Source organism: Oncorhynchus gorbuscha, linkage group LG01, assembly GCF_021184085.1.
Source record: "Oncorhynchus gorbuscha isolate QuinsamMale2020 ecotype Even-year linkage group LG01, OgorEven_v1.0, whole genome shotgun sequence".
Classification (NCBI taxonomy): Eukaryota; Metazoa; Chordata; class Actinopteri; order Salmoniformes; family Salmonidae; genus Oncorhynchus; species Oncorhynchus gorbuscha.
In genome coordinates this window covers 44,535,601-44,549,238 of record NC_060173.1, presented here as the reverse complement: position 1 = coordinate 44,549,238, position 13,638 = coordinate 44,535,601, and the positions used below count along the sequence as shown (strand labels likewise).

General features: G+C 44.0%; 1 protein-coding gene across 1 annotated transcript in view; it reads left to right on the top strand.

Moving 5' to 3' along the window:
• The window catches only part of LOC124038331 (protein kinase C-binding protein NELL2-like), a 103,013-nt gene that overhangs the window by 81,087 nt on the left and 8,288 nt on the right, over positions 1-13,638 (top strand). The window contains exon 16 of the mRNA XM_046354081.1: positions 11,364-11,504. Within this exon, the coding sequence (XP_046210037.1) occupies positions 11,364-11,504 (141 nt within the window). The remainder of the gene's footprint in view (positions 1-11,363; positions 11,505-13,638) is intronic.

Here is a 13,638-nt window from a genome sequence, read left to right as displayed (position 1 = left end):
TAGCTAGCAGTGTTGTTTACGTTACGTTGCGTTAAAAGAACGACAATAGCTGGCTAGCTAACCTAGAAAATCGCTCTAGACTACACAATTATCTTTGATACAAAGACGGCTATGTAGCTAGCTATGTAGCTAGCTACGATCAAACAAATCAAACCGTTGTACTGTAATGAAATGAAATGAAAATGTGATACTACCTGTGAATGCGACCGGGTTGTTGAGTCTATTCGGTAGACTCTGGCTAGCTGTTGGCTACCATGTGCGCATTGCTGACTATTTATGTGAATAAATAGTCTAATAGTCTTTTGGACTATCGGGATAGTAGATTGACATAGGCTAGTGCTTTTTCTGTTCGTTAGGCCGACAAATCTTTTTGGCTGACGAAAAGTATATTTGGACAGTTCTTGGATTAGGATGCGTGCAGTTGCATCCCCGACATGTCTGTCTTCACTTGTAGCCTGTGAGAAAGACTTGATCATGTGTATGAGAGCCATGTGAGTGGGTCGCACTTCGGATTGCGCAGCACACTCAGGAAGAAGGGCACAACGCAGCACTCCGGGCTGAAAAAGGCATGGATATTTTTAGGGTGCATTACGACCACAAAGGGGATGCTGCTGTAAAAGTCGAGGCAGTATCAAGTGCTTGTCAAATTGTGAAGGAGAGACGATTGGAGTGTGTACAGCCTGTGCAAAAAAACAAAGCAGAGCTCATGACTTTCAAGCAACTTTTTTAAAATCATCATTGGAGTCTCATCATGCAGCCTTATAATGTATTAAACATCAAAACATATAGCCCACCATTTATGGAACAACTAAAGTTACATTAATAATTCTAAATTAATTATATAGGAGTACCTATTTCTTTAACCGCTCAACATAGAATAGCCACATGTGCGCACTCCCTCAAATCGTTTGGTGAAAATATTTATATTTTATTCAGCTTTGTTCAATTGTATTCTTCATACTATAAAATAATATAAAATAATGCCACGGAAAGGATAAGCAAATCTTGTCTGCAACTAGTGTAGCCCACAGCCATTTGGCATAACCACATCGGGACCTAACATAAGGACAACTCAGAGTATGCTATTCTTTTCTTCTGAAATATACTACATTTTCTTCATATCATGCTTCTTTAGACCTGTCTAAACTAAATATGGATTTATTGTGAAGGTGTAGGCTATATTACATGGATTTATTTGACTTTTTAAAATGTGTGGAAGCCAGGAGATGCTAAATGTGTTTATGCTAATTAACGGTCAATTACCATGAGACCGACAGTTACTTGCTTGACGATCACCGGCTGACTAAATGTTGTGACCGCCACAGCCCTAGTCACGATAACAGCTGAAAACTCCTTTGGGAGGTAGAAGGGTCAGCTTTTGACCATAGATATTTCAGGATAGGTGAACAGTGGGTTGACACTCCCACCTCGCTGGAATTAGCACACCAGTTGGAGTTGATGAAGACGCAAACCCCTCCCCCCATCGATATCCCCGACTCCACTGTCCTGTCCACCCGGTGAACGGAGAATCCATTGAGTTGGATAGCCGTGGGGGGTATCTTGTCTGAGAGCCATGTTTCAGAAAAGCAAAGAATATAGCAGTTCCGAGAGCTCCGTTGGTCGGAGATAATCCATTTTATTATCAAGTGATTGTACATCAGCCGGTAGAATGGAGGGAAGAGGTGGCCGGTTTTCGCTTCGCCTTAATCTCACCAGGATGACCCCTCGCTTGCCTCTGTAACGCCGCCGTTTCCTCTTGGGTAGCCCGAAAATTGGGTTGGTATTACAGAGAGAGAGAGCAGAGCAGATGAGTCGAAGTAAAAGCCGTTATTGGGGTAAATAACTGCTGATCTGAGGTTCAAGAGTTGTTGTCGGTTGTAAGAAATAATAGCGGATACATTTTGTGAAAATAGAGCAAAAATAAACAACAACATAATCACAAAACAATATAGTTGTGCCGGAGCAAAACGGCGGCCATCCAGTGGCGTGCCAACTTGTTCCAGCGAATGAAATATGTGGGACTTTCCAGCCTCCAGTGGCGGTGGCTATGCAATGTAATCCGACAACAGAGTCACTCGTTACTACAGCTCATAAACTAAGACTGGCTAAAGAGACTGAGATTTAGAAATTAGAAGTGAATAAACATTGATAAAAACAATTAAAATACACAGACAGTCCCCAAATTGACCTTTAACAGAGGATTACTTAGAAATTATTATGCATTAATTCAGTGTTTCATTGTAATACATGACTTGTAATTTAATAAAAAGCAGTAGCACTGTATTTAATGTCTAATAATAGATGGCTATTGGCTTATGTGTTATAAAAGCCGATCGAAATCATTTTTGGGCTATTGCAAGTTAGTTCCTGTCATATGAGTTCCCCCGAGTGTTAATTAGCCTACTATTTCATATGATATACAGCCAAAATATGAACTGGCAGCAGCAGACTAAATCTGTGTCAGAGTGTGTGACTTTTTATTTTTTTCTCCTTACCGTGAATGCACTGTCTTCTGCAGCAGCAGCTGATCTGTCAGTGCTATAAGCCTAGCATCATTTCTCAGCACAGACACAGTCATAGCACTCAGACAAGCAGAACCAGAATTTTAAACAAGTTGGTCAATTTCACCATTTAAAAAAAAAGTCTAGTTAGTGTTCAGTCAGATAATGAACTGGAAATCTATCTATAGACGTCACTTCACCATGTTTTTCCTGTTACCGAGTAATGAGCCCGTCCTCCTATAGCCCCTCCCATCAGCCTCCACTGGATGTTACTGTTGTTGCGATGTACGTACAGACTACTTTAACGCACCACTCTATTCTCCCGACACCTCGCCTGGATCAGTAATCTTTCAAGTCAACACCAAATTTTAAATCCACTTAACACCAAAACATGTATACAGGAGACGACAGCAGAATCATATTTGAAAAGGGATTAGGAAGTGACGTGTAACAAATAATATGTACTCCAAGTTCAGAAGATCAGGATTATCCTTCATTTCCCTGTGAAAAATAGAATATTGTAATTATATTGAACAGTATGTGAGATCTTCTGTCTGCAGCTGCTGCTCTGGGTGATAGAATCCTATAGAGGACTGTCCAGGCCCTGAGGTACTGCTGTCAGTCAAGACTAGAGGAGAGAGCCTCTACCTCTGTATCTGCCTCTGCACATATAGAGAGAGAGAGAGAGAGAGAGAGAGAGAGAGAGAGAGAGAGAGAGAGATGGTGAGAAAAGAGAGCAATAGAGAGAGAGAGAGAGAGAAAGAAAGAAAGAAAGAAAGAAAGAAAGAAAGAAAGAAAGAAAGAAAGAAAGAAAAAAGAGAGGGAGAGAGAGATGGAGAGGGAGGGTGAGAAGGAGGACAAGCAGAAGGAGGGAAGGGAAGACGTCAACCCACTATTTGAGTGTCCTTGGAGAGCAGTTTTAATAGAGCCTTTATTTCCAGCCTGTCGCTCACCATAACGAGCGAAATAACCATGTCTGTCCAATCAGCCCTCTCCACCTCCCTTCCGCTCTCTTTCTTTATTCCCCTCTCTCTCTCTCTCTCTCTCTCTCTCGCTTCTTCATCCCTCTTGCTCTTTCTCTCCCTGTCTCTCTCTCCTCTCTCTTTCTTATCCCCATCTCTCCCCCTGTTTCTCTGTCTCCACCACTATCTCTCTCTCAGTAGCCAAGGAGACCTGTGTTTGGCCTTGACCTGCTTGGAGAGAGAGATGGAACTCTCAGCTCTCTGTTATGTGTTGCTGTTTTTCACTGAAAATAACATATTATACAATTCACGGCCAAGCTGAAATAGAATATGATTTTTAGACTGGAATCAGGCTGCTTATTGGGATTCACAGTCATAATTCCTCACGCTTTCTTATACAGTGAGTATACAAAACATTAAGAAAACCTACTCTTTCCCTGACATGCATGTATGTAGACTGACGAGGTTAATCCAGGTGAAAGCTATGATCCCTTATGTATGTCATTTGTTCAATCCACTTCAATCAGTGTAGATGAAGGGGAGGAGACAGTTTAAAGTAGGATTTTTAAGCCTCAAGACAAATGAGACATGGATTGTGTGTGTGCCAGTCAGAGGGTGAATGGGCAAGACAAAATATTGAAGTGCCTTTGAACGTGGTATGGTATCGCAATGCTGCTGGGTTTTTCACGTTCAACAACTTCCTGTGTGTATCAAGAATGGTCCACCACCCAGAGGACATCCAGCCAACTTGACACAACTGCGGGAAGCATTGGAGTCAATATGGTCCCATGTGGGACGCTTCGGTACCTTTTAGAGTCCATGCCCCGTAGAATTGAGGCTGTTCTGAGGGCAAAAGGGGGGGGCAACTCAATATTAGGAAGGTGTTCCTAATGTTTAGTATACTCAGTGTACATTCAATTTACACACACAGCCACCATGTTGTTTTTGCTCTTAATGGTAAATTGAAAATTGAAAGATGTAGCTGTGAATACGTGCCTTGCATTTGTGATGACATCTCAATTCAGATGTGACAGGAAGCAGTTAAAGAAGAAGCGTTTGCCGTTTTAGAAGGAATATTTAAAGCCACTGTCAATTTGACAAAGGCCTCAGAAGTACTTTGCTGTAATTGTGATCAACAGCTGTGTCACATAAAGGAAGTAGAGGGTGAAACGTTTCATTGGAAACGTAACCTCCTGGGCATGTAAGCTTAACAACAGAACAGTTTTAATGAATATATGCTGAAAATAGTTCCATTTGTGTATATTTAGAACTGCATTGTCTCTAGTTTATAAGTAGTGACTAACCGCTCTGTCTTTCTGTGAACAATTCCATGCAGTCAGATTGGATAAACTATGATTTAAAGGCCCAGTGCAGTAAACATTCAGTTTTTCCTGTATTTTGTATCATATTGGGCAACAGCTGCTTTTTAGCAGTGTTATTTCCTTTATAGTTGCTGGTTGAAAATACAATCTACATAGGACCTTCTAATGTGCAGGTTTGTATGGGCGGGAGTTTCAGCGTTCTATGGTGACATCACCATGCAGTAAATTGGTTAATAGGCCAATAACAAAGAGAGTTCCAAACCTCTCTACCAATAACAGCTGGTTTTCAGTTTCCCCCTCCCCACTCAGACCACTCCCTCCCTGCCAGTCCTAGCAAAATTCTTGCTTGAGAAATAGTTTTTTGCTAAAAAGCTATTTTTGCCCATTTTAATGGAAATCTATTACAGTAAGGTACTTAATTGTTACAGAGAAATTATTTGATATTGATTTAAAACGGCTGCATTGGGCCTTTAAATAGATTCAGCTTTTTTCCCCTTCTTGGCTCGAGACCACATGCCGCTTCTCTATTTCAAAGCGTGTGAAGCTCTGTCAACTGACATTCACTGGCAACAAAGAGCATGAGAGATTTCACTATGACTGAGAGAATAGAGAATATGCTTAATTTCAAGCATAGTTATTCCTTTTGGTGTAACCAAATGATATGTTTTTATCCAGAAAACACAGTTGACCGAAATACTTATTTCCTGAAGGAAGAACATCACCATCCCCTAGACTTAAACATGATGTCTATATCTCTCTACCTGCTGTAGGACTGTATACATGTAACATTTCACCACCTTTTTGAGTCCCAGCATGAATGCATATAGTTCCCTTAAAGCCATGTTGAAATATGTCATATATAGAAGCACAAAAAACCTGCTGTGTTTGACTTAGACAAACGTTCACATCTCTTAAATAGATAAGGGCCTAATCTCCACGACATTTGATCAATGGTTAATCTGCTGGAGAAATTCTATTAAAGGGTTGAAGGCTCATTAGCCGATAGATCTGAATCCTATTACTGCTGTGGCAGAGGGAGAAGACACGGGGAGAGATGAGAGGGGAGGAAAGGAAATATGAGAGGAGAGGAGAGATGATAGGGGAGGAAAGGAGAGAAGGAGAGAGGAGAGATGAGAGGGGAGGAAAGGAAAGGAGAGAGGAGAGATGCAAAATCTGGATCCCTACAAATCAGCTGGGCAAGACAATCTGGACCCTCTCTTTCTAAAATTATCCGCCGAAATTGTTGCAACCCCTTTTACTAGCCTATTCAACCTCTCTTTCATATCGTCTGAGATCCCCAAAGATTGGAACGCTGCAGAGGTCATCCCCCTCTTCAAAGGGGGAGACACTCTAGACCCAAACAGTTATAGACCTATATCCATCCTGCCCTGCCTTTCTAAAATCTTCGAAAGCCAAGTTAATAAACAGATCACCGACCGTTTCGAATCCCACCGTACCTTCTCCACTATGCAATCTGGTTTCCGAGCTGGTTATGGGTGCACCTCAGCCACGCTCAAGGTCCTAAACGATATCATAACTGCCATCGATAAAAGACAGTACTGTGCAGCCGTCTTCATCGACCTGGCCAAGGCTTTTGACTCTGTCAATCACCGCATTCTTATCGGCAGACTCAATAGCTCTTGCTTCTCAAGTGACTGCCTCGCCTGGTTCACCAACTACTTCTCAGATAGAGTTCAGTGTGTCAAATTGGAGGGTCTGTTGTCCGGATCTCTGGCAGTCTCTATGGGGGTGCCACAGGGTTCAATTCTCAGGCTGACTCTTTTCTCTGTATATATCAATGATGTCGCTCTTGCTGCTGGTGATTCTCTGATCCACCTCCACGCAGACGACACCATTCTGTATACATCTGGCCCTTCATTGGACACTGTGCTAACAAACCTCCAGATGAGCTTCATTACTCTGGACGGTTCTGACCTAGAATATGTGGACAACTACAAATACCTAGGTGTCTGGTTAAACTGTAAACTCTCCTTCCAGACTCACATTAAGCATCTCCAATCCAAAATTAAATCTAGAATCGCCTATTTCGCAACAAAGCCTCCTTCACTCATGCCGCCAAACATACCCTCGTAAAACTGACTATCCTACCGATGCTTGACTTCGGCGATGTCATTTACAAAATAGCCCCCAACACTCTACTCAGCAAATTGGATGTAGTCTATCACAGTGCCATCTGTTTTATCACCAAAGCCCCATATACTACCCACCACTGCGCCTTGTATGCTCTCGTTGGCTGGCCTTCACTACATATCCGTCACCAAACCCACTGGCTCCAGGTCATCTATAAGACTTTGCTAGGTAAAGCCCCGCCTTATCTCAGCTCACTGGTCACCATAGCAACACCCACCAGTAGAATGCGCTCCAGCAGGTATATTGCACTGGTCATCCCTGAAGCCAACACTTACTTTGGCCGCCTTTCCTTCCAGTTCTCTGCTGCCAATGACTGGAACGACTGGACTGACTGGACTGGAACGAAGCTGAAGTCTTACATCTCCCTCTCTAACTTTAAGCATCAGCTGTCAGGGCAGCTTACCGATCACTGTACCTGTACACAGCCAATCAGTAAATGGCACACCGGACTACCTGATCCCCATATTATTACTTACCCACTTGCACCCCAGCATCTCTACTTGCAAATCATCATCTGCACATCTATCACTCCAATATTAATGCTAAATTGTAATTATGTTCACCTCTATGGCCAATTTATTGCCTACCTCCCTACTCTTCTACATTTGCACACACTATACATAGATTTTTCTATTTGTATTTTATTTTGTGTTATTGACTGTACGGTTGTTTATGTGTAACTCTTTTGTTGTTGTTTTTGTGGCACTGCATTGTGTTTATATTGGCCAGGTCACAGTTGTAAATGAGAACTTACTTATTTAACCTACCTGGTTAAATAAAGGTGAAATAAAGAAAACATTAAAATATGAGAAGGAGAGGGGAGGAAATGAGAGAAGGAGAGATGAGAGGGGTGGAAAGGGGAGAAGGATTAGAGAGAAGAAGAGGACAAGAAGAAGGGAGAGGCCAGAGAGAGAAGAGAGGAAAGAATGAGGGGAAGATGAGGAGAGGAGGCCGGAGCTGTGCTCTCCAGGGGATCCTGCTGGGTTCTGTTTTGTCTGGGGGAATCGAATGGGAAGGTCACTGACAGTGCAGGGCCATTTTCATAATGAGGAACTCTGATAATGCATCACACATGCACACAATCATAAAGAAGCCATCAGTGCCTACACAGACACATTTAATCAATCTAAAACCTGGGTCCTCATATTTAGCCCCCACCCCGTTTTCACTAGCATCTCTCATCTAATTAAATATGGGTTTAAATAGTAGGGCATTTTGTCATACGGTGCAGTTGATTCAGATGTTGAATGTATTTACACCTCGTTCCTTTGTAAGAAATTGGTGCTCCCTTCGTTGTTCGTTGAAATAAATTGGTTTACAATAGGCTAGTGATGAGAAAAGAGAAGAGTGGGAGAGATAGAGGGTGGGATACAAGACTTGTGAGCATGTGACGAATGCTGTATTGTGGAGAGCATAATTAGAGTCAAGGTTGAGGCCTGGCTCCTGTGCTCTTTACTGTCAATGAGACCTACAGCAAGAATGGATTCACAAGCTTCCAAGGTCTTCCAAGGGTTTTTAACACCCCTCTTCAGGGGACATATGTTTTGTGCTGTAATGAAACAAACTCAAGTAAATATGTAAGATTCATTACAATTGCCATGTTCACAAACGGATTTCTTGTATTTGTAATGGCGTTCGTCTGTTGAATGAAGAGAGGCGGACCGAAATGCAGCGTGTAGGTTACTCATGACTTTAATGAAGGAAGCGGTACATGAAATAACAGAACTAACTACAAAAAACAACAGAACGGAACGTGAAACTAATTACAGCCTATCTGGTGACTATAACACAGAGACAGGAACAAACACCCACAAAATACAAAGCGAACTCAGGCTACCTAAATACGGTTCCCAATCCGAGACAATGAGAATCACCTGACTCCAATTGAGAACCGCCTCAGGCAGCCAAGCCTAACTAGACACACCCCTAATCATACACAATCCCAATGCTAATAAAACCCCAATACGAAACACAACATATAAACCCATGTCACACCCTGGCCTACCCAAACATATAACAAAAACACAAAATACAATGACCAAGGCGTGACAGAACCCCCCCTAAGGTGCGGACTCCCGGACGCACCTCAAGAGCATAGGGAGGGTCCGGGTGGGCGTCTGTCCATGGTGGCGGTTCTGGCTCGGGACGTGGACCCCACTCCATAAATGTCCTATTTCCTCCCCTTCGCGTCCTGGGATAATCCACCTTCTCCGCCGACCATGGCCTAATAGTCCTCACCCAGATCCCCACATAACTGAGGAGCAGCTCGTGACAGAGGGGCAGCTCGGGACAGAGGGGCATCTCAGGACAGAGGGGCATCTCAGGACAGAGGGGCAGCTCGGGACAGAGGGGCAGCTCGGGACAGAGGGGCAACCCGGGACAGAGGGGCAGCTCGGGACAGAGGGGCAGCTCGGGACAGAGGGGCAGCCCGGGACTGAGGGGAAGCCCGGTACTGAGGGGAAGCACGGTACTGAGGGGAAGCACGGTACTGAGGGGAAGCCCAGTACTGAGGGGAAGCCCAGTACTGAGAGGAAGCCCAGTACTGAGAGGAAGCCCAGTACTGAGAGGAAGCCCAGTACTGAAAGGAAGCTCAGGCAGGTAGTAGGCTCCGGTAAATCCTGGCTGGCTGGCGGAACTGGAAGATTCAGGTTGACAAGCAGATCTGGAAGAGACTGGTTGTCTGACGGCGCTGGGCTGACTGGCGGCACTGGCGGCGCTGGGCAGACGGGAGACTCCGGCAGCGCAGGAGAGGAGAAAGGCTCTGGCTGCGCTAAACAGGCGGGAGAATCCGACAGCGCAGGAGAGGAGAAAAGCGCTGGCTGCGCTGAACAGGCGAGGCGCACTGGAGGCCTGGTGCGTGGTGCTGGAACTGGTGGTACTGGATCGAGGACACGCACAGGAAGCCTGGTGCGGGGAGCTGCTACCGGAGGACTGGTGTGTAGAGGTGGCTCTGGATAGACCTGACCGTGCAGGCGCACTGGAGCTCTTGAGCACCGAGCCTGCCCAAGCTTACCTGGCTCGATGCCCACTCTAGCCCGGCCAATAGGAAGGGCTGGTATGTGCCGCACCTGGCTCTGCACCCGCACTGGAAACACCGTGCGCTCCATAACATAACACGGTGCCTGCCCGGTCTCTCTAGCCCAACGGTGAGCACAGGGAGTTTGCGCAGGTCTCCTACCTGGCATAACTATTCTCCCTTCTAGCCCCCTTCCCAATAATTTTTTGGGGCTGTTTTCCGGCTTCCAACCGCGTCGCCGTGCTGCCTCCTCATACCAGCGCCTCTCCGCATCTATTTCTTCCTTGGGACGGTGATATTCTCCAGGCTGAGCACAGGGTCCTTTTCCATCTAATATCATCTCCCAAGACCAGAAGTCCTTATATTGCTGCTCCTCACAATTAACAGGGAGAGTAGGCTCAGGTCTGACTCCTGACTCAGCCACTCTCTCTCTGCGTTCTCCCCCAATAAATATTTGGGGGTTACTTTCAGTTTTCGCTCTGCGTCGCCGTGTTTTCCTTTTTGACTCCATTAGCCTGTAGCCCTCTTCGCACTGCTGAAGCGAATCCCAGGCGGGCACCTGCACTCTCTCTGGGTCGGCCGCCCACCTGTCGATTTCTTCCCACGTCGTATACTCTATGCCTTTACCTTCCATAACGTCCTCCTTTAGCTCCTGCCAGTTATCTACGTCCTTGCCAGTTACACGCTGCTCGGTCCGTGAGAGGTGGGTGTTTCTGTAACAGCGTTTGTCTGTTGAATGAAGACCGAAATGCAGCGTGTAGGTTACTCATGACTTTAATGAAGGAACGCGGTACATGAAATAACAGAACTAACTACAAAAAACAACAGAATGGAACGTGAAACTAATTACAGCCTATCTGGTGACTATAACACAGAGACAGGAACAAACACCCACAAAATACAAAGTGAACTCAGGCTACCTAAATACGGTTCCCAATCCGAGACAACGAGAATCACCTGACTCCAATTGAGAACCGCCTCAGGCAGCCAAGCCTAACTAGACACACCCCTAATCATATACAATCCCAATGCTAATAAAACCCCAATACGAAACACAACATATAAACCCATGTCACACCCTGGCCTACCCAAACATATAACAAAAACACAAAATACAATGACCAAGGCGTGACAGTATTGATCAATGTACCCGTCTCTCGCTGTGTTTTCATGCCAGATCGATACAGCGTGCATATCCTATCAAATCCTGGACACGCTTTCGTATCAATTATGGATCAGTGAATGTTGAAAAGCCTATCAGGCAAGAATGAAGCTAAGTTATGTATGCGGTTCCTGCTGACATGATTCATTTAAAAAACTATTGGAGATTGAGGTATGTTCATACATGTCGCTCTCTCTTTCTGTCGCTCTCTCTCTCTTTCTCTCTCTCACTCTCTCTCTCTCCTGATAGACATTGATGAGTGTTCTGATGGGTTCGTGGAGTGTAATGACAAAGCCATCTGTGTCAACCTGCCCGGCTGGTACCACTGCGAGTGTCGTGATGGCTACCACGACAATGGATTGTTCTCGGCCAATGGGGAGTCGTGCATAGGTGAGTTGACCCGCCCCTTTTCTCTCAATACTAAAAGAAGCTCCGTGGTTGTAGGCAAACTTCATTCAGCTCGTCACATGATAATGCCTATTGAAATTCCATGCACAGAGTATATTAGCACACTAGTTTGTGTGTTTCCATTATTCTAGTGTATTCTAACATTGATCATAGCAGCATATCTAACCATTGAATAGATTTCCTTGGCCTTCTTTTGGCCATTTATTTGTTGCCTGGTGCAGATAATAGTGTTATTGGACATACCATTACTGGTTCATTTTCCTCCAAATCCCTGTCTGCTTTTTACTGCTCATGGAATCTTTCTGAAACATTCTCTAGTCTAAAGCAACCTGTCAAGGGCTTGTCAAAATGGAAGAAAACCCTCAATCTAGCAGTGCAGCGCAGCAGTAACAGTGCTGCAGCTCTGTCTGTCTGCCTGCTATATAGCCTAATTTTACCTGTCAAGTCTACCTGATCGACACAGCCCACTGGGCACAGATGTCAATTCAACGTCTATTCCACGTTGATTCAATGTAATTTCATTGAAATGACATGGAAACAACGTTGATTCAACGTTGATTCAGTGTGTAGCCAATGGAAGAGCACATTAAAGGGGAAGTTTACCTAAAATCCAACATTTCGTAAATGAGCCCATATATTGAAACTAGTTTCCCCAATTCTATTTTTGGGGAGAGGCGAAGACAGTAGCCAAGCATTACAAATGAGTTATACGAAGTAAAACAGCAACCTACAAACATATGCTTATAATCTGTAATACATTTTTTATGGCTATGGGGCTAAAAGTAATTATATTGTTAGGATACTCATGGCCACTATTCTGTCTATTCTTCAACGTATTTATTTTTTATTTAACCTTTATTTAACTAGGCAAGTCAGTTAAGAACACATTCTTATTTACAATGACAGCCTACCCCGGCCAAACCCGGACGACGCTGGGCCAATTGTGCGTCGCCCTCAAGGCTATATCAAGACCAGATGTGATACAGCCTGGAATCGAACCAGGGACTGTAGTGATGCCTCTGGCACTGAGATGCAGTGCCTTAGACCGCTGCGCCACTCGGGATAAATGGCACAATAAAATAAAATTGTATTTGTCACATGCGCCGAATACTTCAGGTATAGATTTTACCATGAAATGCTAACTTAGGAGCCCTTTCCCAACAATGCTGAGTTAAAAAGTAAGAATTACTGTCCATAACATTGTAAGATGACACAATTACTGTCTAGCTCCTCAACATATGCTAACTGGTAGAACACCTAGACTACAACACAATAAGATCAACTCAAAATGCAACGATACGTCCACACGCTCACTTTGATGCTTTCTCTTCACAGAGGACGTGTGTGAAGCTAGCCACAATAAGGATTAGCCGCAAAAGGGAATTTGCGGTTCGCCTGCAAAATAAAAGTCCTCAATTGAAAATTATTTAAAACGGATACAAGTAGTGGAATCATGTCATATTTGGACTAGATAATGCTAAACAAGGTAGGAGGTAGGAATGTTGTTATTTAAATCCAACAAAATATAATAATTTATTTATTATTATGGTTAGCTTCACACAGGTGGCTGTAGGAGTGTTTACATCGTATTTCCTGTTTTGTATCGCTAGTAGCCATCTTCTGCATTTGTCTGTATCATTCAATGGAAAGCAGTGAAATGTGCCTTCTTTCCTAGATTTATTACATAAGTACAGCCAGGGACCGATCTCTTTAGGCTACCTGTGATACATCTTTTAACTTTTGCGCCTGCTCCTTCTCCCTCCTATAAAACTCACATGTTACATCAAGCTCCAAATAACGGCATACACCTCACAGAGTTGCCCCACGAGAGCGCAGTTGTTACCCATGTCCGCTGTTGTTGCAGTCGGCCACATAAAATATAATGATATCAAATAATCGCAATAGTTTTAGGTGGAAAAGTACACATTTCCTGATTCAAAACCAATAGTACTTTTGATAAAAGTAAGTCATTTGGCCATACACTTTCAATAAAACAAATAATTTATCCACAATTTGCGGATTTCACAATCGCTCTTTGACAACGGAGCAGGTCAAAGGCACAAAGACACATCATGAGTCATGTGATCCGTTGTTACAGCTTTTCAGTTCTATTTTG